Raw genomic sequence first — 27,679 nt, 5'->3', positions numbered from 1 at the left:
TATGGGTGGCCAACTGGATAACGTAATTTGGGATTATAAAATGTCATTTTATTCACTTTTTGGACACATTCCTTTTTAAAAATATTGAATACTAGAAATACAATATTTTCAATATTTTGTTATATGGTAGACTAAGATAGTGGTTGTTTAAATATCTGAAAGTGCTCTCAATGTGACATAAAAAAGTAGAATAGATGTGCAGCACACGGTCATATAAAGAATAGCTTTGAATGTAGCCGGCAGTAAACCAGCCAATTAATTAATTTTGATTTATCTAGATTGGGTCTAGATAAACCACAGATTTGGGTCAAATGTACTGATTTCTTGTAAGAAAATTTAGGCGAAACATGCAAAGATAGATTGCGCCTGCTTTACTTTGATATAATTCTTTCAGAACACTGAGATACAATGACATTATATCAAATAAAAACAGCCAGTTTTAAAAATAACACCCATGTACTATATGGACCAGAAAGGTGTTTAACTAATTTTCTTTTCGCATTGTGGTGGTAATGGTGGTAATGGTTAATACAGAATTCAACATGAAATTTCCAACGATAATTCAAAATTTATTTTCATATTAAAACCTCTATTTTCTTTCAAATAATATTCAATACAATTGAATACAATTAATTCAAATACTAATTTTTTCATTTTCCATTTATGTACTTCCTAAATATTGGTAAAATAATAATGATGCTATCTTTGGGCAAATGTAAGTTTCTGAGGCTGATGGTGAACTTGATCCTTGATCTCTATAGGCCTAGACTAAAATCCCAACAACTGTACTACACTAATTCTCTAACTTTTTATTTTTAGACGTGACAGAAAAGTAAATGTTTCTATAAAATGGAATAAGATCTATAACTTGGTCAAGTTAAGGACCTCTTTATGTCTGAAAGCTATTTGTTCTTTTGATAGATATAATGGAAATCCATAGATGCATTGGTTATTGCTGTTAAATTGTTATATAAGATGCTTTGTAAAATATAGATTTGAATTATGAACTACCGGTATATGCAGAAGATTATAAGCATTTAAGTAAATCAGCTATCTCAGCTTTTTTATTTTGATATTTTGGTCTTTACTTCATAATTGATGTATTGATGTTATATGCTGCATAGGGTATATTTTATATGGAGAAGTTGGATCTCCATATAAAGTGTAATGAAACAAACAGAACTAAATACATTGCTAGCCTAGTGTTTTTATTTAGCTATTATGCACCCAGCGAATACTTAGATGGTAAAAAATAAGAATTTTTAAGTATATGTTAAGGAGGATTTAGAATTCAGCATTTGAAAAATTCTCAAGCATTATATCGCATTTTTCACATAAATATAAATATTTCCCCTTTCACATTTGCCTTTTTAAAGAAAACTCACTGATGAATCCTTTGTTGACTGAATGGAGCCGTGTAGCAGACATTTTCTTCCAAATCTGGCAGCCTTTCCTTGTCCAAACTCATTGGCTTTCTAGGTAACCATCCTCGAAACCTGCTTAATTGCTTCTCAATTCTGCAGGAGATGAAAGGGAAGGCAAACTTAATGATATCAATACATTTAAGTGGAAATAAGCACTTTCTATTCATAAACATTTTATGGATGCAAGGGATATTAAATGCAATAATTTTCCAGACATTAATCACAATTAACTTGGGCAATTAACTGTGCCATGACTAAACAGACTATACCTGTGTTTATATACAATCTATATATAAAATAACTGTCCATCTAGCTTGTTTCATAATAGGTAGCATGAAGGATTCTTTCTTAGAATCACATCTTTGCATTGATAAAGATTTTGAGAAAGAAAAGCAAAGGAATGAAGCATTTAGATTTATCTTCCTTTTAAGTGTCTCAGTTCAAAAAGCTAGTAAGAGCTTTAAAGATTGTAGCAAATAAGAAAAGATGCTATGGCAATAATCTCAGGATGCTTTATCCACTAATTTTCAGCACAAAATTTCAATATGGACCGTTTATTAACAATTTTATTTTCAAAAGGTTTAACTTTTTGATTAAAAATTTAATCTTATCTGAACTGCATAAAATACAATAAAAACTTCCTAGAATCATTATGAAAGGTTCTGGCAGAAGAACTTTAGGGCAATGATTTCACTGCCATTTTCTTCCTACTCATGTGTCACAAAGAGAACTTTTTAAAAAGTACTGCTCTCTTAGTTTGTTTCAAAGGTACTTGTTTTGGTTCAGGAAGGTAATTATAAAAAACTAATCAGGATAATGTCTGATGAGTATTTGGATAAGAAATTGAGAATAGGCTAGTCTAGGAAGGAAAATGTGGAAGAAAATCCCAAATCACTTCCAAGAAAACTTCCTGGATGTATCAATATAGACACCAAGTGCTGAGTTTTATCATGCACACTGGTTTTCCATTCCCAATCCCAAAACTCTCAGTTTGTTTTTTAATAAAAGCAAAACAGTTACAAGGAGAGTAATATACATATTGTATCGTTCAATCAAGATTGTGACTGTACAAATAACATACATAGGCAACATGAACTATGTGGCTTGGGATCGGGTTATTTGAAGGACCATCTTTTTCCAAGAGTCTCTACCCATTCAATTTGGTCCCGAAGATCCCAGAGTGTTGGCTGACAAGGATCAGAAGATGGGCCTTTTCTTTTGTAGATGCTGCTCAGTCAAATATTCTCCCTTTGGAGATTAGAATGGCCCCAGCCCTGTTGGCCTTCTGCAAGGCTTTAAAAACTTGGCTGCGTAACCAGGGTCTGGCGCTCTGTTAATTAATTAATTATCTCAGTTGTTATATATTTTATACAGTTTTGTTTTTATTGATTTTAAATGTTTTATTGTTTTAGAACTATAAGTCACCCAGAGTTACTTGGTTGAGAAGAATGACTATAGAAAATAAATAAATAGCCAATGTTAATATTTGTTTTCTTGTTACATTGTACTGAAAAGAAATGGCATTAATATAAGTGGCATATGATCTGGTGAAAGGTGGAAAAAAACAAAAAAAATCTAGAACATACTTGTGGCTGTCTGAATATCTATTCCTAGCTGAAATGTCCTATCTTTATTCTTATTTATCATTGCTCTGAAGGATATTTCATATTATTGTTTGGAGAATACTCTGTAAAATATATTTACTTTCATCATAATTTATTTTACAAATAAATCTGTGTCTTGTTTGGGCTGATCATATATTCAGTGACTCTCTGAGGTAAAAGTCTTTAACAGATTATTTGTTTCTTTCAAAATTTTATACTGCTTTTATCTATTATGCTTTCAATCATAAAACTTTGGTTTCTTAGGGGGAGGAACAAAATAACAAAATTAAGATGCATGATGGGAATTAGAAAAGTGAAAAGCAGAGACAATGGACTATCTTTCCATTTTATCTTAGGAACCAGGTGGGAGAAAAAGTTAGTAACTCCTAAACCTACTCTCTACCTACAAAGATGTAAGCAGCGGAAGCAACTGTATTCCCTGTGACAAGCCATTGATATGAAAGTTGGATTTTGAAAAAGCAGGATACAAAAAGTACAGATAGTCCTCGCCTTATGACCATTTACTTAGCGACTGCTTGAAGTTATGATGCCATTGAAAAAGTTATTTATGATGCAGTCCCCACAGTCATGTGATTAAAATTTTGGTGCATGGCAACCTGCATGTATTTATAATGACTGCAATTTCCTGGGGTCATGTGGTCACTATTTGTGATTTTCCCAACTGAGTTTCAACAAGCAAAATTAATGAGGAAATATAGATTTGCCTAACAACCACATGATTGCTTAACACCCATGTGATTTGCTTAATGTCCATGACAAAAAGTCATAAAATAGGGTGCAGTTATATGATGATTCACTTAAAGACCACATCGATTAGTAATGGAAATTCCTGTCCCAGTTGTGGTTGTGAGTCAGGAAATACCCGTGTTGATGCTTTTGAACTTTAGTGTTGGAGAAGACTTAAGAATACCATGCATATAGCAAGAAAATAAATAAATGGAGTATGAAACAGATCAAACCAGACTTCTCATTTTAGGCAGAAATGACCAAGCTCAAATTATCCTATTTTGAATACATTTTGCTGAAGCTTAGCTTCCTGGAGAAGGTTCTAAGGATCTTGAGAGAGGAGGAAGTAAAGAGAAGAAGAGACTAACCAGTGGCAAGATGGATAGACTTAGTTACTATTGAGGGCACAGTTAGTATTGAGTGCACAATTGGAAGACCTGAAAGACCATGTTGGGGGCAGTTCATCATGGAGTAAAGTTACTAAGAGCTGACACTGACTTGTGGCATATAATCAAGCAAGCAAGCAAGCAAGCAAGCAAGCAATCATCAAGCAATTAACACCGTACCCTTCCAGGCTTTAGTTTCTACTGGAAACCTTATTTACTCTAAAAAATAATAATTAAAATGCTAATTTCATGAATGGTGTTATATACCATTTCTCTTCAAAGGAATACACCCGTGGGAATTGCCTTTTGATTGGTACAGTTACTTTGGATTTGACACCAAAAAGCCACTTCAATGCATACAGAAGCATGAACATAGCCCCTTCCTGCCACTTCATAAAGAATCCATCCTTTAACTGGGATTATACAGCACTGGGAAGCCTAGATAGCCTTGTTAAAGACCTTTAAGTTAATGAAGTGGTATATAAATATTATCACCATATTTGAGAAATAAGTGATAATGCCTGGAAAAGCTCAATTAAAAATTATTTTTGTAATTACTGCTTTTATGGAAACAGCAGTTTAGGTTTTTCTTCTGTGATTTAACTTTTTGATTAAATTGAATTCCCCAAAAATAAAACAAAACCCACTAACTTGTTCAGGATCTTGTAACGTCGATGCAGGTAATAGATTTTTCTCCTGGAAGAACAGCAAAAATGAAGCCAGTCGAGAAGAAAACCCATCGTCAGTTACAGTATGAACTAGCAAGGAAGGAAAGGAGATTGAAGATAGAATCCTGTAAGAGGTGAAGAAGAAACTAAAAAGAGATTAACAATTAGAACCATCAAAAACATCCTTAACCTCTCTCTCACTTTCTCTGTATGTGTGTATACATGCATGTATGTTCATTACTTTCTTTTTTCCAATTAAGTCATGCACCTTGAAGCATTTTTTGTTCAATGAATCATGAACCTGAAATGAAATAAAATGCTAAGCTTTTATATTAATAATAAAATGCTTTAAATGTGAGAATATAAAAGAGAATTGTTATAGTTATACATGCAATACATGATCTGGTGACTGCTAGTGATGCAGTTTTGAAAAGATTATATTCATGCATAATGATATTGAGGCATTTAATATGTGTTTTCCCTACTAATTTTTATATTTCCTATATCTGTGATGTGAGTATGAGATTATATTAGAATGGCTTTTGCATTCTCCATTAGGAATGTGATGTAAGAAATTTATGGGATAATGCTACTAATTCAAATTAGCATTAGGTGTAATTTTTGTTTTGTTCTGAAGAGAAAGTAACACAACTGATGTTATGGGCTTAACTAAATCAAGGGCAAAAAGCAACACAGTAGGGGCTTATTTACATTGCCACCTTGCCCAGTGACCATATGGCCAGCAACCACATTGCGAGAACTAATAAAGGATATTGCTTTTTACTCTCCTTCCCTCCCCCTTCCCCACCACTCCGCAATAAAATCTCTGGGCATGTCTTCTTGCTCCCCTCCCTTCTTGCTCCTTGTTGCCTGCTTTTTTCAACTCAAATATTGCTGTCTGGTTTGCTCATTGTGCTTTAATTTATTCTAGGCCAACACTTAATTTTGATTAATTGCCTTACAGAGACAGGATTATCCTATCAAGTGGGTAAATATTTGTTGCCTTGGATGCATTTTGAAGTTATAGCTGAAAGATGATGAAAAAGTGCACTGTTACATTTATTAAAAACAAAAATAAAGTCCAGTGGAAGAATCACTCAGGAAAAAAAATCATTTAAAAAACATTTCCGTTATGAACCAGCAACCATTTATATCTCATACAAGTTGTGTCTCATGCACTAATAATAGTTCTGAAACTATTGGAGCTAGAGATCTATAGTGTGGCAATATAGTTTTTTTATTTCAGTGTTGATTATTGTATTTGTACATATGTGTGTATTTGTATGCATGTATACCTATGCACACTGTATATATACAGCCACTCCTCATTAAACAACTATCTTACTCATGTGATTGTGATCACAAATATGATTGTAATAAATGGTATAACAAAATTCATTTTTCAACAATGTGTGCATTTACAACTAAAATTTGTGTATCTGACAACAATACATGCTGAAGTCTCTCTCTCTCTGTGTCACATGTTCACTTAGCAACCATTTTAATAAAGGACATGGTCATTGGAATGAAATGCAGTCACTAAACAAGAAGCAGAGGTATATACATTCAGTTTAGTATTCTATGCATGGAAAATGACTGGCAATTGCTTTTCTGGTACAAACAAGTTAGGAGAGCTCAGCAGCATAGCAATTGTCCAATGGTAGCCTGCAATCCAGATAAACACCTTGCATGTCAAAGGATCTCAGCTTCTCCAGGATATTCAAAAGCTGATCTAGAGTAAAGCTGAACAGGCTAGAAACAGAATGGATATGCCTCCAAACAACTGCCATTACAAATTCTTTATAGGTGTATTGGAATTAAAGTTATCATCTTCTTATACTGTAAGTTTATTAGCAGCTACAGTCCAACACATTTAGGTTGCAAAGCTAGACTGAAGAAAGTTGCTTTAGCAACACAGTGAAAGAACTTCTCTGTTCCTGTTACTGAGGTGATATGGAATTCTGCTCAATTAAGATTTAATGTAAAATAAAAACTGAACTATAAAATTGATAATTGTCTTACTATATTAACAATAAGTCTTAAGCTTCAAAATATCACCTCACTGCTTTAAGGGAAGTATTATTAAGAAAACTGAGATGAAATTTTTCTCATAGGGCTTAAGGATTATTGTATTCTGAAGTCTATAAGAACATTACATGCTTAATTTAGTTAAGAATTGGTTATTAGAAGCAGAAATGTCTTCATTTTGGGATGTCAGAATTGCCAATGGAAAGGAAAAGCTGCATAATTCATTTATGAAGTTCACTATAATAATATGAGATGATAGCTACTTCAGTAGGTCCTACGCAGGAGAATAATTTGCAGACAAAACCAATTGGAGGACAAGATTGAGCAGAGAGGTCTCATATTTGTTGGGCCTGTTCAATTTCAACACATTACTTGGCTTTTCTAATCTAGTGTTGTATCATAAAGATCTTATCATTGGGGAACTAGGTAAAACTAAGGGAACAGTGTCTCATAGGGACCATACATGCCCATATTCATGAATATATGCACCATCATTCAGCAACTGAATTATCAAGAGAAAAAGCAGTAGAAAATGGACATCACTTTCATATTCCTTTCATAAATTTTCCAAAGCATAGTCTGCATTCTTTTCAGATCATTTCCCTTTTTGTTAAAGAATGCTGGAAACAGAATGCTAGCCATAAAGCATTTGGGTCAGCATTAAATTTATAGACATACACACTTTATTACCAAAACATTCTCTGAATTAAGCTTACAGCTTACAATGAAAATTTAGTCAATCCTGAAATCACAGTTTTAATGAAACGTCGTATGTTTACAGAACGGAGTTAAAATTTAAAAAACATGTCTTTGCAATTAACTCTGCATATTAATACCTATTTAGAACATAATTAGATCAGAAAATTTTACTTAGTAAGAATTTAATTTTTGTTTATGTAAAGTATCCTTTGTAAAATTTAGATTAATCAAATGTCTTTTATAACACTCATATAAGCCTATAGAGGTGACAGATGAACTAAATTATGTGTTATGTTATGTTATGTTATGTTACTATTAACCGCTTTTTGCTAATATAACATACGCCTAATGTAGCTTGAAATACCACCTTTATAACAATATGATATAGGAATCAATTTTAGTTAATTACAATTCTTGTAATATATTCAATTTTAGAAAAACTATACAGTTAAATATATCAAAATTATAATGATATATTGTTACTTGTGGATTATTATCACATCACATTTTAACAATTCTTCTTCAATAAACAATAAATATTTAATTTCTCCCATCTGAATTCTTGAATATTTAGGTGAACTTTGTTTCTAATAATGCAAGTTACATCATAGCTGATCATAGCCGCTAAATATGCCACATGGTTCTGACAGACTGGCACTTGGAAGTTTGTTTCCTTTCATTGATTGCAAAGAAGTCCCTTTAAAAAACAGCAAGGCATGATTTGAACTCTAGTAATGAAGGGGCTAAAGGACATAATGCCCCAAGAAACTAGCGACACTGCAGAATATATCATATTAAGTCAAAATCAAAACTGAATCAAAACTGCAGCAATCAATAATTGCATAAGTATTTCAACTGAATCATAATGGCATCAACTTCATGTTCATGTTACATTCTCCACGATTGTAATTGAACCTACCTGAAAGGCATTCTTACATTCATAAGTTCTGCAAATTTTCCCAGGACTTCCCAAGGGGCATGCAACTTCACAAAGATGATATCACTGTTTGACAAAGATGACTGCAACAGATAAAAGATAATAAGTTAAATTCCTCCATGTAAAAAATGATTTTTTTTATTTTAAAACCTCTGCAAACCATGGGAATCTCCCAATTCTTCTGATGCTTTTTTTCTCGTGGGTAAATACCATTTTAGCTGTTACTAATAGGATAAATTATTCCGAAGCACAAGAAAACATCTGAACAGGGAAAAGGTTTGTTTTACTGCAGAAACCATTTAGAAAGTAGGAATATGATGACCCTGAAAAAATTAAACAGGATATTTTGAAAGTATCCCTCAAAATAAACTTAATTTAAAAAATTGATATATTTTTAAAAAATCACAGAATATTTGAAAAATTACTCTCAAATATTATCTTAATATAAATGGTTAAGTAGTTAAGAGTATAGAAGGCCACAAAATATGAATCATCATTTAAGACCCAAGACGAATCTACTTCAAGTGTTTCATTCACAGACTCATAAATGAAATGTAGGAAAATCCCATTCAGAATCGCCTTTCTGCAAGGTTAGAGATGCAAGTTGTAGAATACTGAAAAGCTTGTGATGATGCTTGTAAATCAGTTTTAGCATAGTAAAAATATTTTTGTGCTTTCCAACTTGTGAATTCACAATTCTTTCATAACTTGATTGCAGAACACTATTGAAATTATTACATATTCAATATGTCTGAATGGAAGTTTGTATGAAACATCTTTCAAAGGTGCTTCATAAAACATTGAGTCCACTAACTAGCTTCCTTTGCATTTGCTTCAAGTCTCCTAACTGGAACAAGAATTTATTTTATTTTTTTTATTTTATTTTATTTACATTTATATCCCGCCCTTCTCCGAAGACTCAGGGCGGCTTACAGTGTGTAAGGCAATAATCTCATTCTATTTGTATATATTTACAAAGTCAACTTATTGCCCCCCCCCAACAATCTGGGTCCTCATTTTACCTACCTTATAAAGGATGGAAGGCTGAGTCAACCTTGGGCCTGGTGGGACTCAAACCTGCAGTAATTGCAGGCTGCTGTGTTTTAATAACAGGCTATCTTACAGCCTGAGCCACCACGGCCCTCAAGAAAAATTGATTGAAGTTATAATTGCTTTACAACTGATCAGATTTACTATTGAATTATTTAGTTATCATGCAGTTATAGGAATATAGTGCAAAGCAAAACAAAACCTAAAGTTAGTGTTCATTGATTCAGTATAAAGTGCATATTAACAACATACAGGTATTGTATGTTGTTACCATACAATGATACAATGTTCATACAATGAACAACTGTAGGTATTGGTTTTCTGTTAGTGTGCTTTTTATAGTACTGTACCTTTAATTCATGCAAGCTCTAGCCAGAAAGAGAATCAGGCACTAACTACATTTCTTTCTAATGTGTTTTAATTCATACTCTATTTATGAAGACCACAAATAGACAAGTGTGGTCAGCATATTTTAGAGGCTTTAATGGAATATAGATGAGGAATTAGACCTTTTCCAAGAAGGCAACAATCTAAGCCAGGTTGTTGTGTATAGCATATTGATGTTTCAAAGCAATCTTTAAAGAAAGAGTCAGACTTTTAAAAAATGAGAAGCTTTAATTTCTGGAAAACAGCCAAAGGGGAACTAAAATATTGATTTTGGAAAATTAAGGGGCTAGATGGACTTGAAAGAATATTTCCTGTGGGTGCTTAAAATATATATAAGACAATACATGAAGTTTTTGAAATCAGTTGTAAGAAACCCTTCTATGAGAAAGTTTTGTTGACTGGAAAATAAGACAATAAGAAGAGAACAGAAGGCTGGCTATAGGGAACCAAAAGACAAAGGATTTCTCTTGAAGGAGGACAGGCCCTTTATTACAATGGACCAACACTATTTGATTATTTTAAAAAAATTAAGGCTGTTTGGGAACAATGCACTCAGAAGTTACTTTCAAGATTGTTTAATATTATAGCAGGGAATATAAAAGAACAACAGATTTTACTGGATAAACAGAAACTGAGACTGCTTTCAATGTAGATCTGGAGTTAAAAAAGAAAAAGATGTGGTACAAATATAGAATCATAGGGCTGGAAGATACCTCATAGGTCCTCTGGTCCACGCTTGTAACAGTTTTCGTCTTAAAACATAAAGTATGATTCTTGAGAAAATTTACAAAGACTGATCCTGAATACAACTTTATTTTGCTTTGTTTCTATTGCATATCAGATTTTATGTCATGTTATTATATTCCGTTTCAAAGATGTGGCTTTTCAAACCTCATTTTGAATCAAGTTTTAGGTCAATCTGAAAGCCACTGAATTAGGCTAAAATGAATCAGGCCATTGCCTAAATCACTAGATTGTATTTAATCAATTATATAGGTCAATGGACAGTGGTGGGATTCAGCCAGTTCGCACCACTTCGGGAGAACCGGTTGTTAATTTTCTGAGCAGTTTGGTGAACTGGTTTTTGGAAGAAATCATTAGGGAGAGAACCGGTTGTTAAATTATTTGAATCCTACCACTGTCAATGGACATTTTAGGAACCATCTTGAAATCAGCTGTAAATTATAAATTGCAATGAAATACTCTTGCTTCCAGACCCCCTACCTCTTTCTCCATCTGAAGTCCTTCTGCTCTAATATTTCTTTCAAATACTTCTCTTTTCTCTGCTTGCAAGTTAGATTTTCTGTACACCAAGATATAGTCAATGCGACATTTACCATCTCTGAAGTATAGTCCACCGGATTTATTTTTTTCTGGAATATCCTGTAAAGGCAGTAGGTACAGTTGTCAAATAAAAACCCCAAAAAAACCACCAATGGCTTTAACAATTTTGATAAGAAAAGGATTCAGAATAAAATATCTGAAAACTACTACAGAACATATCAATATTCATAACATAGCATAGCATAACAACATAACACTGAAATAAGATTTGTTAAATCACATAAGAATTTTCCATATTATCATGTCATAGGTAGTTATGATCACCATATAGTTGTTCTCCTATTGCAGTTATTTTCTGAGTGTGCCTATTACATGTTTTCAAATTTTCATATTATCTGTCCCAGTGAATGCTCTAACAGACCTTTCTTAAAAATAACTTGGATCCATTATAATTTAATTTTTAACTATTAATGAGTTGCATTCTTCCAAAAAAAGCTGATCCAGAATCTATGGATTCTTTTGGAATTATGATTCTTACTGGAATAGAAGGTAGAAACTATGGTCTGTACATGAACACTTGGAATGCTTGATACAATTGTTTCTGAAAGAAGATGCCCTTGTAACTGTCACTCATGTCCTCATCATCACACATTTGTAATGCACTTTACTTGGGGTTGCCTTTGAAAGAAAAGGCTGCCTTACCTGGGAACTACAACTGATCCAAAATACTACAGCCTAGCTTTGGAAGTAGGCTTCCAGATAGATTTTGAAGTGCTAGTCACTGCCTACAAAACTTTTTATGTCTTTCGTCGTTGATCTGTATGGGATCCCTTCCTCTGAATAGAATCTTCCAAGTGGCATATTCTATTTAGGAACACTTATTAATTGTTCCTTCTGCATAGATACATTAGGAGATGGTAATACAGAGGCAAGCACGTCTGATATCCTTTAGAATTCTTTTTCCATGAAGATACAATGGCTCCCTCCATATTTGTTTCAGAAACAAGTATATATTATTGTTTATAGTGTCTTCAGAAGATAAAATGAATGCTGATTTTTATTTTGTTCCTGGATGTTATGGCTTTTATGATTGGAGGTGATTATTCTGCATATAAATAGTTTTAAATAAATAAATAATTTGTCATTCCATGTACTGTTTTAATATGCTTGTTTGACTTTCTGTCACTCTTATATTTTCCACATAAGAGTGAGCTGTTAGAGGAATCCCGCGGTGTAATTTAGCAAAATAATCTGCAAAATAAAAGAATGATGAAAACACTGTGATTTTATAGTATACTGAACATACTGCTCTATCTGGAAAGTAAACTGAGAAGTAGTTCAGAGCCACCTAAAGGAAATCCATAAATAAAATATTTGTATGAAATGTCTTACCTCTTCAATAGATTCCAATCTGCTAGTATCATCTGAAGTACTAGTCAATTTTCCATGGTGAAGCAAAGACTCATCATCTTTGGAAGAGTTTGTTATTTCTTCTAATTCATCAAAGATAATATTGACATCCTTAGCTACTAAAAAGTAATGACAAAGAATTAAAACATTAGTGCTTTAAATAATAAAAGTATCTTTTCAAAACAGGCATGGATGAGCTCAGCACATCTAGTAGGAACAAGATCATTCTGGCCTCTGCAATAATTATATAATGTAAAATAATTATGTAATGTGTATCTATTATAACATAATTTATTTATTTAGCGTATGGCATCTACAGAAGTTGCGCAATCACTGATATACAAATACTGGTATAAGTTTAAATAAGGCATCAGCAAGGTGTATGTACATATGTATATATTTGTTTTCTGAGGTTTTCGTGGGTGTTTGTATGTAGGTCTTTGGTTATTCAGGTTTTCTCCCGCGTAAAATTAGAAGTGTCTTGGCGACGTTTCAACAAAGTCTCATTCGTCATCTTCAGGCTTCAGCTTCGTGCTTCTGGGTGCAATTGCTCCCAGAAGCACGAAGCTGAAGCCTGAAGATGACGAATGAGACTTCGTCGAAACGTCGCCAAGACACTTCCAATTTTACGCGGGAGAAAACCCGAATAACCAAAGACCTACATATGTATATATATATATATATATGTGTGTGTATATGTATATATATAGAATAGAATAGAATTTTTTATTGGCCAAGTGTGATTGGACACACAAGGAATTTGTCTTGATGCATATGCTCTCAGTGTACATATGTATGTATATGTGTGTGTGTGTGTGTGTGTGTGTGTGTGTGTATATATATATATATATATATATATATATATATATATTTTCTGAGGTTTTCACGGGTGTTTGTATATAGGTCTTTGGTTGCTCTGATTGGATGGGGGTTTTTCTGTGCTCTGATTGGCTGGGGGTGTGTCCTGTGTTGGTGGGGGCTTGGTTGTGCTCAGTCTAGTCTGTGCTGCAGGGGGATTTGAGCTGGTGAGCTGCATAGCTGATGTTTGGCTTTGTGGTCGTGCTACATCTTCATAGTGGGTGTCAGTCTGCTGCATGAATGGATTGGAGGGGTTTGAAATGGCTAATGTTGCAGCTGCGGTCTGGCTTCTGGTCCTTGGTCGTGCTTCATGATCAGTGTGGGTTTGGGTCTGCTTTCTGGGTGGATGTGCGGTGGTGACATCCTGTGTGGACCTTGTGAGTGTGGGTCTGGTGTCATTCCTCGTGTTAGGGACTCGTTTGACAAAAATTTCCTGAGAGGACATTCTCAAACTATATCTATTATCTTTGTTCTGGTGCATCACAAACACACTGTAGGTTCAGATTATAACAGATCACGTTATATGAATAAGCAGAGCATCTCCTAAATGGCAGTGATTAATACATACATGTTCTGTGTTTGAACTACAGTCCAGTTTTTAAACTCATGGTAAATATTAGCACCCATTTAACTTCTTAACATTTGACTGGAATTCTAATTCTAATTTGATAAAATAAAATAAATTTGGTAAAATAATGTCTATTATTCATTTTTATATCCACTCTACAAAATCTAATTATTTTCTAAAAGATGTAAACCTATTTTCTTAAGAAAAATTTAAAGCTGTATCCCAAAATATTGTCAAAGTTTTATATTTGGCTAAGAAATACCTTCTATTGATTTTGTTTAAATGATGTAATAATATTTCAATTTATTTTTCATTCATGAAAGAAACAAAAAACAAGCAAATACCGGTAAATGATAAATATCTTATTTGTATTATCAAGTTGAGTTTGCTACATTTGTAAACCTTTTCATTCCCATCTCCAGGTAATCTGCTTCAAATTTATTCATGCATATGCAATAGCTGCAATAAAAATGCCAGCTTGGAGTGTTATGTATTGTATATGTACCAACATCATTAGTTTAGAAAAGTGAAAAATCAGTCTTGTATAAAGACAGATACATATATTGTAGTCATACACATATACTATAGATATTTAAAATATACATGTTATATATATATATATATATATTTGTTTTCTGAGGTTTTCGCGGGTGTTTGTATGTAGGTCTTTGGTTGCTCTGATTGGATGGGGTTTTTCTGTGCTCTGATTGGCTGGGGGTGTGTCCTGTGTTGGTGGGGGCTTGGTTGTGCTCAGTCTAGTCTGTGCTGCAGGGGGATTTGAGCTGGTGAGCTGCATAGCTGATGTTTGGCTTTGTGGTCGTGCTACATCTTCATAGTGGGTGTCAGTCTGCTGCATGAATGGATTGGAGGGGTTTGAAATGGCTAATGTTGTAGCTGCGGTCTGGCTTCTGGTCCTGGTCGTGCTTCATGATCAGTGTGGGTTTGGGTCTGCTTCCTGGGTGGATGTGCGGTGGTGACATCCTGTGTGGACCTTGTGAGTGTGGGTCTGGTGTCATTCCTCGTGTTAGGGACTCGTTTGACAAAAATTTCCTGAGAGGACATTCTCAAACTATATCTATTATCTTTGTTCTGGTGCATCACAAACACACTGTAGGTTCAGATTATAACAGATCACGTTATATGAATAAGCAGAGCATCTCCTAAATGGCAGTGATTAATACATACATGTTATATATATATATAGTGCTTTTCTGTCGAAGCACCTGGACTGTCCCAATGTGGGAGGGAGCATACTCCTTCCCTTTCGCCTTTCAGCTCCAATCCAGGAGCCCTCAAGCAGTCACATTCACGACAAACCATTTTATACATTTTATTTCTTTATCAGCATACACACACACAGAGGTGGAACATACTCCTAATGAATAAAAGTCAGGTCTAGTCCTTTTATTTACATTCAGGGATATATATCTACTGGAATTCATGTGCCAGTATCAGGTAAATATTTAGTCCCGAGGACTATTCTATTTTTTAAAATGACTAGTTTTATAATGTAAAGGATTTTTTTTACATTGTTAAACAATAGCTATAGCAATAAGAACATAATAATTGTATAAACAGAAAAGAGCAAATGTCTTTTGAAATTATATAAAAATAATAAATAATTAATAATGAACATAAATTAATATTGCAAATCACAAAATTAAAAGGAAAGAGGAAGAGAGAGTAAAAAATGCATACTATAGATAATTGATCAAATGACTCATAAATCCTCTTCATAATTATCTCTTGACAAACTAGCATACTATTTCACTTCACCACTGTGTATTAAGGATCCATAGTTAGATATCTTGGTAACTTGGAAATATAAGAAAAGATGTATGTTTCTTTGCTAATCAACAATCTAAGGTCAAGCTGATAATTTTTAGAATTTCAAAGCAAAAGCAAAAGCCAAGCCTCTGTTTCAAGTTTTTTGTTTTGGCTCCCATAGCAACCCTTTATGGAATGTTCTCTGAGGGGATTCAACGTATAGGAAGCAAACTTTTTTGTTGTAGTAACTGCATTTTAAGATCAGGAGAGACTATTTGTAGCATTTTTAAAATAATAGTTCTTACTGCTTTTAAAATAATAACAAAAAGAAATACAAAGGGATTATTATATAGAGAACTGTAATTATTTATTTTTGTAATGACATTATGCACTATATTTTTATTTATTTTCTTCTGTTGTATTTTTCTTCACTTATTTTTAATTACTTGTTCTGTATTTTTCTTTGATAATGTATGCATCTTTTCATTTTATTAGTTTACTATTTTTAAAACATCTTGCCACTTTATCAATATTTGCAAAAACAAGGTATTCAAGCTTGTTCTACTTGAGCTCAGGAAAAATGGGAATTATGACAGATCCTATGAAGTTGCCTGAGGTATGGCCTAGCATGGCTATCTGGGAAGGCTTGATCCATAGGTAATGGCTTGTTTCAACAACAACTTTTTTAGATAAACTAGAAGGGCTGAATTCAGATATAATACTTAACTATAAGCAAGCAAACTACATTATCAGTTAGTGTGACATCCAATAATAATGGCTTTGTGTTTCAATACAGAATAAGCAGAGATATATATTTAATGGATTTCTCTTTAAGCTGAAGACTTCCAACAATTAAGTATAATAAATAATTATATTATTTATAACAGCAGAAGAAGTAGTTTATATTGAAGAGTAAATGTCTTTAGTACACATGCATCATGGTCTAATGGACTTTATAGCTATAATAAAGATTTAACAAAATAAATGTTACTTATTTTTTGTCTACTAAGAAAAAGTTTAATAACAGCAGCCTATGGCATAAAAATCTGGTCCCTGTTTTCTAGAACCATGTAATAACAATAGGAAGATATAAAGAAGGTAACAAAATAATTTCTACAACCCTCACCTTATGAAAGAACACAAATGTCTCAATTTAATACTTTACTTTAAAATATATTGAGATGGAGTATATACTATGGTATTTTCCTTCATCATGCTAGAAGTAAGTTTACTCAAATTCATTGACAGCAAGTTCAGAAGAAACAAAATAAAATATCATTTAACAGGATGCATAACTGATGCATTGAATCCACTGATACCGGAATCAGGAATCAGTATCTTATGATTCTTGATGAAGGTATCTTTTCTTTTATGTACACTGAAAGCATATGCACCAAGACAAATTCCTTGTGTGTCCAATCACATTTGGCCAATAAAAAATATATATTCTATTCTATTCTATTCTATTCTATTCTATTCTATTCTATTCTAATGGCTACCAGCTTGAATAGCAATAACATCATGAAAAAGATGTTATCAAAAGTTATAACGATTTGACTAATTGAAACTAAGCTGTTGGCATTAGTGGACATGATCTCTTGAAGCCTGTTCTCAACTTCTACTCCCTATGGAAGTCATTATGCTGTAGCTTCAAAAGGCCTGGATGAAGTAGATTACCTCGATCCCTTTCATCAGGTTTTAGACCTAGGCACAGCATTGGCTGCATCTGTTAATGACCTGTGAAGGGACCTTGATGGATGTGATGTGCCAGTTGAGCCCATTTCCAGATGGGGAAACCCTGCTGACAGTCATTCATGCCTTTGTCACCTCACAATTGGATCACTGCAATATAGGAGCTGTCCTTGATGACTACTTGGAAACTTCAGCATGGATAATTAAGAGCATAATTCAATGGGTCCATGTGATTACTTTGTAAATTGCAGTGATTACAGTCCACTTTATGGATCCAGTTCTAGGTGTTGGTTCAATGAAGCAGAGCCAAGCTACTCATCTACATCTATCTACTCATCTACAATTATTTCTGTCCATAAAGTAAGAATGGATAGGGTTGGCATGTTCCATTCCTTAGGCAATGCCATCTCTGTGAAGCAGGAGACATGCCTTCTCTATTGTCCTAGTGGCCTTTGGAACAACACTCCTCTGAGATTTGTCTGGTTCTGAGGTGCCTGCTTATCTTTCAGAAGCTATTAAAGTTCTGATTACTTTTTCAAGCACTGGTTCTGGTAAAGATCTGACTCATTGGATTTTTTTTTCACACGTTTGTGTTTCCAGTTTAGTTTATTTTTTTATGCTTAGAAGATAAGGTGGGAGGCCGGTCACCTATTCAGGTATCTTACCTCTAGAAGTCTTTTCCAGACATTCATTTTTCATCAAACTTAAATATAAGAAGTTACCTTCAATTCTCGTAATTATAACCACTCTAGCTCATTCTTCAAATCACATATATGAACACATATTATATAACTAAGACTCACAAAATAACTTACTTTCTTGTATTGCATTAAGAATCTCTGAAAAGTCCACATGTGTCTTCTGAGCATCAGGCCTTATTGGTATTGGTATTTCCAATTCACAACCATGATATTGCTCTCTTCTATCTAAAGTAATTGAAGAGAATTAGGGGGAGTTTGCAAAAATTTTGTAGTGACTGCAACAGCAATGAATGGAAAAGATACCATAGCAGCAACTACTATTGCGTATTTATTTTTGTGTATATAATAGTGAAGGGAAATATCAGCCAAACAACAATCAAATTACAATGTATTTCTCACTCCTGGAAGCATACACGAATTAAAACAACATGTGAAATTAAGTCATGATACAAATGTTATGATTATCAACTTGTGTAATAATATATTTTGTTGGAATTTCTTTGAAGTAATTGAAGTACTAACATACATGTTATTATTTTCCTTCCTTACCTCTCCATAGACATTTGTTCTCACTGGCTACTTAGAAAGTGAAAAAATATTTGACTAACTCAGGGGTGAAATAATATCGGTTTGCTCCAGTTCGGGGGAACCGGTAGTGATAAAAACTACCGATTCGGTTGAACTGGTAGCAAAAAAAAAAGTTACCGATTTTGTTGAACTGGCAGTTTATTTTATTTATTTATTTATTTTTATTTTTTTATTACTTTTTTCCAACAAACAAAAAAAGAAAATACATTATTACACTGGCAGTTTAAAAAGCTACTGGTTCAGGTGAACCAGTAGTTTAAAAAAAGCTATCGGTTCCTGCGAACTGATATTTCCAACAATCAGCTGTGCAGTGGGGTTTAGCTTTGCTAGAAAGCAGGAAAGCATGCGTGCGTATGCAGCACGCACCAAAAGGAGGCTTGGGAAGATAAGTAGAACAGTGGGGGGGATCAGCTGTGCAGTGCAGTTTAGCTTTGCTAGAAAGCAGGAAATCCTTCTTTCTAACAAAGCTAAATCATGCGGCCACAGCTGATCCCCCCCTCGCTTCACTTACCTTCCCAAGCCTCCTTTTGGTGCATACTGCGCATGTGCACGCAGAGCATGCATTTGGTGTGCACTGCGCATGCAGCACACATTTGGCGCATAGTGCGCATGTGCGGCCAGCAAATTGGTAGCAAACCGGTTTGGATTTCACCACTAGACTAACTGCATTTGCAAATTAAATTGCTGTTTCAAAGCACATCCCTTTAGCCAGGGAATGTTGTTTAGTTTTTGTTTGCCAAAAGTATACAAAATGTAGCATTACAATATACAGTACAGAAATTATTTTTAACCAGTAAAAATTGTACTACTTAACAACATTTTACAAAACGTAACAGAGGCTAAATTATCAATTTTCCAAAATTTATTATTGATAAATCATCTTTTCACATGTGCAGTTTTAACAATTTATGTTAAAAACAGTTACATCTGCACATATACAGCAAAATCAAATAAATGTAATCAGGATCTAAATTAGTCATAAATACGTTGCCTGCCAAAGCTCTGGAAACTGAAGACTGATATATTCCTAATATATAGTTGTAGCAGAGAAAGCTAGCATCAACCTGGCGTCTATGTTTATGATATATAATGACACAAGCATAATGTCATCACACAAATGCTGCTATGCATACTTTGCAAGTATGTCATAATGATGTTTGTGTGATGACAACATTATATGTGTTTGATTTCCTTGCCAATGCTATCTATCTGATTCCAGTTTTCTCATTTTTTGGGGGGTACAGAGCCTGAATCTTAGGATCAATCAGACAAAATCTGTATTTTGTTCTCGTTTCTATGAGAACTTTAAACCAAGACTTCCTGGTGACAAAAAAACTTCTAACTTCCTCTCCTTCCCAGCTCCCCCCTCTCTCTCTCATTGAAGGAGGGCAGGAGCTCAGAATTATGATGTAAGACTCTTCATGTTCTGATAGGCCATTCATTTAAGAGTCAAGAATTAACTTGAAGGGTCCTGGATCTTCTACCTTTCTGCCTTTACAGTAAAACTAGGGGAGTGAAACTGAAGGTCTAAGGGTTCCAGATTCAGAGAAGCTTTTCAGAAGTTTAGAATTCTTATTTTAAACATAAATCATAATAAAGCTTTGGCATTTGCATTTTATATTCTCCCCATTAAGTGATCTATATTCCATGAAGCATTATGAGAATTCATTTTGTGATTGCAAAATTCTGTATAATTGGGCTTATAAATTGTATCACAAATACAATTTATACTAATGTACTAATACTTGTATAAAATGTACAAGTGCCCTGGGAAATTAAGACAAACTAATACAGTCAAAAGTGGACCGTCACCCCCTTCCACTAGCAGTATGTATAAATATAATACCGAGCCCAACATTAGGTCTACCAGATTAAGGTTGCAAAAATGTTTATTTATTTATTTATTTATTTATTTGTCACAACATCATATAAAAAGATTATATAGTATATAAACATATATATGAGTAAATATAAGGAGGTATAAGCAAATATATATATATATATATAGGAAGGAGAAAAGAAAATATGCTCGGCTACTAGGGATAGCAGAAAAACGTGGCCCCAACAGTCAAGTATAATAAATAATTATAAATTATAACAATGAAGTATGATTAATAATTTCCTTAGGATAAGTAGCAGAAAAATTTTAGCACAGAAAATACTGAGGGTTAAATGTCTTTCCACCTGTACCATGTTCTACTAGACTCCATAGCTACAAGAACAAAACTAAAAAAGAGAAATTTAGTTATATATTTTTTGTGTATTAAGAAAATAAAAGCAAATAAAAATAGCCTATGAAATTAAAAAATGATTTTAGCTCTAGTAACAGTTTTTCTAAAATGATGTCCCAGCATTAGGAAGAGGTAAATCTGGTAACAAAATAATAATTTAACCCCTACTTTATAAAAGAAAGCAAAGTGTCTCATTTTAGCAAGAGAAATATTGGACATGTATTTAATTTATATTGGAAATATAAATTAAAAACACACTGAGAAAGAACATATATTTTTTTCTTCATGCTAGAAATCATTTTGTTCAATTAAATTGATTTGCAGGAGGTTCAAAAGAAATGAAAGGAAGTATTATTTCATAGATTGTGTAATTGATATATTGAATTTATTGATACTGGATTCACTACTGGTAATAGCCATTAGTTCAGAGTGTAGTAAAATCATAAAAGAGATGTACATCAACAGCTATGACAATATTGGCTGCTCGAAATTTAATCTTTCAGTATTAAGTGCAAGCAGATACATAGGATGAGAGGCAGCTATCACTTTCATTGTTACTGTGCCTGTTATCTTAAGACATTAGGGCTTTCTAAAGGAAAACTCTATAGCAGGGGTGGGCAATTAATTTTTATCAGGGGCCGCATGAGAAGCCTGAATTGTGTCAGAGGGCCACCAACTTTCTTTCATTGTAAAATACTTAAATTAAATATTTTGAATAGCTGGTACTGATAATCAGAAGAATAAAGCACTCTGTAAATATGTATATTAGGTTATGTGAAACTGTGGTCTATTGGTTAAATAAGAAAAACAATTATTGAACCAGTCCATCGGAAAACGCCTTACTTTTTCTGGCGATTTTGTGAGAAATGACATAACTTGTCCTGACGGCTGCATCTCTGGGAGTGTGAAGTTTAGTGAAAAATCCTTGTTGGGTTTGTAGTTTTGCAAGCAATGCATCAGACTCCCTTGCACGCTCTTCACCAGACAGATTTCTGTATTTATCTTCATGCTTGGTGGTGTAGTGGCGATTCAAATTATATTCTTTAAACACAGCAACCTGTGTACCACAGACTAAGCACACTGCTTTGCCTTTAATTTCTGTAAAGAAATATTTGGAAGTCCATGTTTTGTTGAAAATACGGCATTCGTTATCAACTTTTCTTTTTTTGGGGTGTGCCGACATCTTGGGGATAACCTGGCGAACAGCATCACCTTCACTCACACACGTGTATACGCGAGTGAAGGTGCTACGTCTACGACGTGCATACGTAGCGACGTAACGCTTTTCAAAATAAAATTTCAAAATAAAAGTTAAAAAAAAAGTTTAATTTATGGTGTTTATGATTGGCCTCACGCGGGCCGGACAGGGACGTACAAAGGGCCGGATGTGGCCCGCGGGCCTTAATTTGCCCAGGTCTGCTCTATAGATAATGTATTGCAGTTGCTAAATAGATTAATTGATGTTATTTTAATTTATATTGAAAAATTAATAAATTATTTTTGTATAATTTTCACTGCAAGAAATATTCTTCATTATTCATAAACAGTTTATGATAACAATTCAATAGCTATTGAAAAATGAAAAAGAAAGAACTTTTGATCTGACTCAGTTACAAAATGATGTAACTCAGTCACATTCATATTTTATTATTAGTTATTAGCAGTTGTTATGAGCAGTTCTATTTGTTGGGAGTGTTCAAAACATGCTGCCCTTTAATAATTTTTACTTTTTAGAAGTGTTGCATTATAGAATTATCACTGTTTTGCATATGATGTGGACATAGGATGAGAAATAGTTAATTGTTAAAAACAAAGAAATATACTTTTTTGAGTAAGATAAACTATAGCAATATTTTGAACAGGCATTCCATCCAAATGCTGAATCCAAATGTTTTCCACACTGAAGCTAGCATACTTTACATATTTAGATGCACAACTAAAATATGCTTCCTGACAACTGCATACTTGACTTTCCAGCATTCTTACAGCAATGTTTATTCCCAGCCAAACTTTCAACACAGTTGAAAATGCACATTTTGCCAAATCGGCTAAATAAGGCAACATTTTCTTTTCTTTTTCTTTCTCCTTTACAGTTCATACCAGCAGCATATCTCATAGCAATTGGAGACGTGGATTCCCTCCAGGGCTTTAACCCCCATTACCTCTATGCAAGATTTGGGCAATGGGAATGCTGCCTACATTCTTAAATTAAATATCTTTCATATTTGATGTTTCAAATCATAATTGTGACAGAGGAGAATATTTGCACATTGAAATGAGGGGTTCTTGGTACTCTCGAAGCTTGGTTGTTTTCTTGTAGATTTTTTTATTATCCAAACTAGGTAATATTATCAGTGCAATAATTTGGGTAACGAAATGTCAGCAAGAAAATAGAGAGCACCAAAAACTCCTCAATCATAATAGCATTATGGAATATGTCAAAGTTGAATGAAATCAGCAGGCAAAGCTGACCCTTCTTCCAGGTTTGATCTAAGTATGTTCAAGGTCTTTTCAATAAACCAGTTGAGCTTAAGATCTTTCCCCTTCTCCTTATCCCTTATGGGCACCATTATGAAAATGTCATAGAAAATAAAGGATTTCCAGTTCTAACATATAGTTCTGAAAGATGGACCATCCAAAGGCTATTTTTTAAAAAAAATGCCTTTGGACTATGGTACTGTAGAAAACAGTTGAGAATACATTGGACAAAAAGCGTGAATAATTGAATATTAAATGAAGTAAAACCAGACCAATCAACAGAAATACTAATTATGAAGCTAAAACTTATACATTTAGGGAACCTAATGTGCAGGGAAGTAAGAGTCATTGGAGAAGATTCTTGGGAAAATCCAGGGCAGTTGAAAAAGAGATTGATAGAATAGTATCAATGATGACCAAAGCATGAATGTACAAGAGCTCAAAGAAGTAGTTACTGACAAACAATCCTTGCGAAATGATGCCCATTAGGTTATTATGAGTCAGAAACAACCGAACAATGGCAAATGTATAACTGGCTAAAATGCCAAAAGAATCTGTATAAAAGGGTTATAGGAAATTAAAATTTGGCATAAAGGGAGTATTTTCCCCCTAACTCTTATACATTGTAGGATGGGGTGAGACTACATGCATGAAAAAGGTGAAATTATAGGCCATTATTTAGGCAGACAACTTAGAACATGTCAGAAAGATAAGGGCAATGGCATTTATGAGGATTTTTTTCTTTCTTCCACTGAAGCCAAAATCACAGAAAATGTAATATAAATATTAAATAGGTAACCTATAGGAAGTAAATAGTAGCAAAAGAACTAAATATTCAGCATTTCTATACAAACATCAGGGAAAAAAACTCCAGGAGGAAAGAAATTATTATCATTTTCTGTAATTATGACTGGAAACCAGGGGTGAAATCCAGCAGGTTCTGACAGGTTCTGGAGTACCAGTAGTGGAAATTTTGAGCAGTTCAGAGAACCGGCAAATATCACCTCTGGCTAGCCCCAGAGTGGGGAGGAAATTGAGATTTTTTAGTATCCTTCTCCAGCCACACCCACCAAGCCACAACATGCCCACCAAGCCACGCCCACAGAACCGGTAGTAAAAAAATTTAGATTTCACCACTGCTAGAAACTACCATTTATGAAACAAAATTTTCTCACTATCCCTTACTATCCCTCATGTCAGTCTAAAATTCAGAAGGTCACAAATTTGATCTAATTGGAACAACATTTGTAACTCAGGTGAAATCAAGGAGAGAGAGAATTCCTTGAAGCCTAGTTTTCCACCAATAAGTCAATAAACAGACTGTTGTGACTCCAGCCCCCGAGCCTGTCCTCATGGAGGAGGATGACTCTGAGAGTGATGGGGAGGAGCCCACAAGGCCTCCCTCTCCCGGACTCTCCTCCTCCCTGGCACCGCTTTAGGTTCCAGCTGCAGGCCAGGAGGAGGAGCTGACAAGGCCTCCCTCTGCCGGATCCCCCCTCCTCCCTGGCAACGCCTCAGGCTCCAGCTGCAGAGGATCAATCTTGGAATGACCCGAGGCAGCGACGAAAAGATAAGCATGCGCAGCAAAGGAAGAGGTGTGGCAGGCTCAGAGATTGCTGAGTCACTTAGCCACACCCCACAGGGGATAAAAGCAGGTGGAGTTGCCATCTGGCCCTTGTGACGGACAAAAAGCTACCAAGTGTGAACTGCAGATCGGTCGTTTGGGAGTTTAAAGGCCTGGACTGTGCAAAGGATTTTTCTGTGAGCTCTTGGCAATGGATGTTGGACACGTGGGCTTCTGTCTCCGTAAGAGATAAAGAACTCGGAATTTGGCAGGCCTTTGCACTGTTGCTGCCAAATCTGTCATCCACTACAGAAAGTCAGGTCTGTTGTAAATATAAAGGACTGTGGGACACGCATCTCGGCGTCTTCTCTGTGAGGCGGAGAGGGGGACAGAACACAGACACATTGACATTGACCCAGTCTACTAATTGCTGAGAACAAAAGAACTTCCATCAACCATGATCCTGAAGGTAGCATTTAAAAAATGAACAATCAGGCACCCCACTAACACAGCAACAAAATTATAACCCGTGGTCTCAAAAGAAATCAGACCACATCTCAGATGCACCCAGTTAAACAACTCTAATCCTAATCTGCATCACACAGATAGTACTTAATGTTATCCCAGCAACAACAGCCAGCCAATCAAACAGTCCAAAACCAGATCATGACTCACAAATATCCAAACAAACAATCTTCAGACTAATTTGCATCTCATAAAAGGTATTTAAAGACCTGAGTTCTAACAGATGAGCACAATTCAAAACACACTGACAATGTCTCCTCAAATGGTGATAAAACATCTGCAATCAAATTGCCAAGCTCGGAGCTCAAACCAACAGCCTAATTACCAACCCAAGCTACTAATATTCAAACACATTTCAAAACTTCCTTATGTCTAGCCTCCTCTTCCCAGTTTGGTACTGATGATAAATGTAATGTTTAAAAATAAATGTATGAGTTATTGGAAACAGGATTATGAGATTTCAGGAGTTTCAGATTTAGATTTAACCTGATTTTGGACAAGGCTCATTTTGATTCAGAAATTTGTTGGATGAATGCAAAACATACTTCTAGAAAATACCACATGCTTCATAAGTAAAGGTAGCTAGAACCACTATCCCCTTCACAAATTTAGAAATGTATAAATACTGAAACTATGATTTTAATACTTAAAACCAAATTTTAAAACAGCCTTATTTATAGTTCTAATTCATTGCCCTCTGTTGTGAAATCATGTCCTTTAATGTCTTTAATCATTTTGAAACTTTAGATTAAATCACACTATGAGCCCTTCCTAGGCCAAATGGCTACTTATAAATACTGTTAATGTTTTTATGCCTCTTGGCTACATCTTCAACTGGCTCTGCATGCCTGGTAGTCATCAATCAACTGGACAATAATCACAGAGTTAAGTGATACAACGAAGATAGGCAATGTTCTTTACTTATTTGAACCTATATAGATACACCTGGGTATATGAGGATATGATTTAAGTTATTCTTACATAGATTTAAAACATTAGACTGTGGTGACTCTTTAACAATTGCACAACAATTGGATGCTTATGAATATTTTGACTGTCAGTAATTTGAAAGTAATCTTGAAAGAAAAAATAAAAATAAATGCTCTTGCTTCTCAAGAACTCAGAATCACCAGAAAGACCAATGATATTTCAAAAAAAGATTCCCAGAAGCTACTCTTGTCCTCATTGGTGTGAAAATCCTTTTGATACATGTTTGAAGTACATGTTTCCTGAGTAACAAGCAATTATATTCATAAATTAGATTAATGTGAATTTACTGTATATTTCAAACATAATATACAGATAAATTTACAATTATCTAATTTGTTTGTATTCAGAGAAGAAATATAGCTATTTTGGCATGGCTTTTTTAAAATACAAAAATGGGCATAACAATACTGGATGATGATAATAGAGTATCTTAGAAACAAAATGAAATATTTCAGTTTCTCTAAGATCTTCCAACCATCTCTGTTCCTGCTCTCCTTATCAATCATTGCAAATAACTGTAGTTTTTTTAAAAAAAGAAAATCAATCTATTAATCGATCTAGAGATTAATTTTATGGAGGTTGATAGATATTCTAAACACAGTATTTCAAAGCAGGGATAATTTTTGTAAAGCAGTTAGGAAAACAATAGAACTAAATACCTGTGTGATGAGAAATTGGTGATATAACAAATCCAGAAGAGGAAGCTTCCATGTTTATTGAGTTTCTAACTTGTGGAAATGAAGAATGCCTAACCACAGATGAATGTTGTAATAGCCAATTATTTGCTGTACTTCTCCTGTGGTAGACCCGTGTACAATTTTCAGCCCCATGAATACACAAGCTTTTACCTACCAAAAAGGAAAAGATAAAAGTTTATAGGAGGCAAAGTTCAAACAACTAGTACAAATTTTAGTTAGAATCTAAAATGAAACATTGAAAGAAATGTCTAAATTTTACGCTAATCTGGATTCATATTTTAAATCTGAACATTTCCAGTTTTGAGAATTATTGTTGCAATATATTAAGTAGGTATACTTAAGAATCACCTTTTTATGAAGGCTCTTAAAGTACTTCCAGATTAATAGTTCCTAAC

General features: G+C 34.1%; 1 protein-coding gene across 1 annotated transcript in view; it reads right to left on the bottom strand.

Annotated features, from left to right (window-relative positions):
• The window catches only part of ANO4 (anoctamin 4), a 71,745-nt gene extending 44,381 nt beyond the window's left edge, over positions 1-27,364 (bottom strand). The window contains exons 1-7 of the mRNA XM_058191396.1: positions 27,246-27,364; positions 18,325-18,435; positions 12,607-12,743; positions 11,155-11,313; positions 8,476-8,576; positions 4,813-4,857; positions 1,386-1,517 (exon numbers count right to left, since the gene is read on the bottom strand). Coding sequence (XP_058047379.1) covers positions 1,386-1,517; positions 4,813-4,857; positions 8,476-8,576; positions 11,155-11,313; positions 12,607-12,743; positions 18,325-18,435; positions 27,246-27,297 — 737 coding nt within the window. The 5' untranslated portion in view covers positions 27,298-27,364. The remainder of the gene's footprint in view (positions 1-1,385; positions 1,518-4,812; positions 4,858-8,475; positions 8,577-11,154; positions 11,314-12,606; positions 12,744-18,324; positions 18,436-27,245) is intronic.
• Positions 27,365-27,679: the final 315 nt, after the last annotated feature.

Source organism: Ahaetulla prasina, chromosome 7 (genome assembly GCF_028640845.1).
Source record: "Ahaetulla prasina isolate Xishuangbanna chromosome 7, ASM2864084v1, whole genome shotgun sequence".
Classification (NCBI taxonomy): domain Eukaryota; kingdom Metazoa; phylum Chordata; class Lepidosauria; order Squamata; family Colubridae; genus Ahaetulla; species Ahaetulla prasina.
Note: the sequence above shows the minus strand (reverse complement) of the source record. Positions and strands in the feature narration are given on the sequence as shown.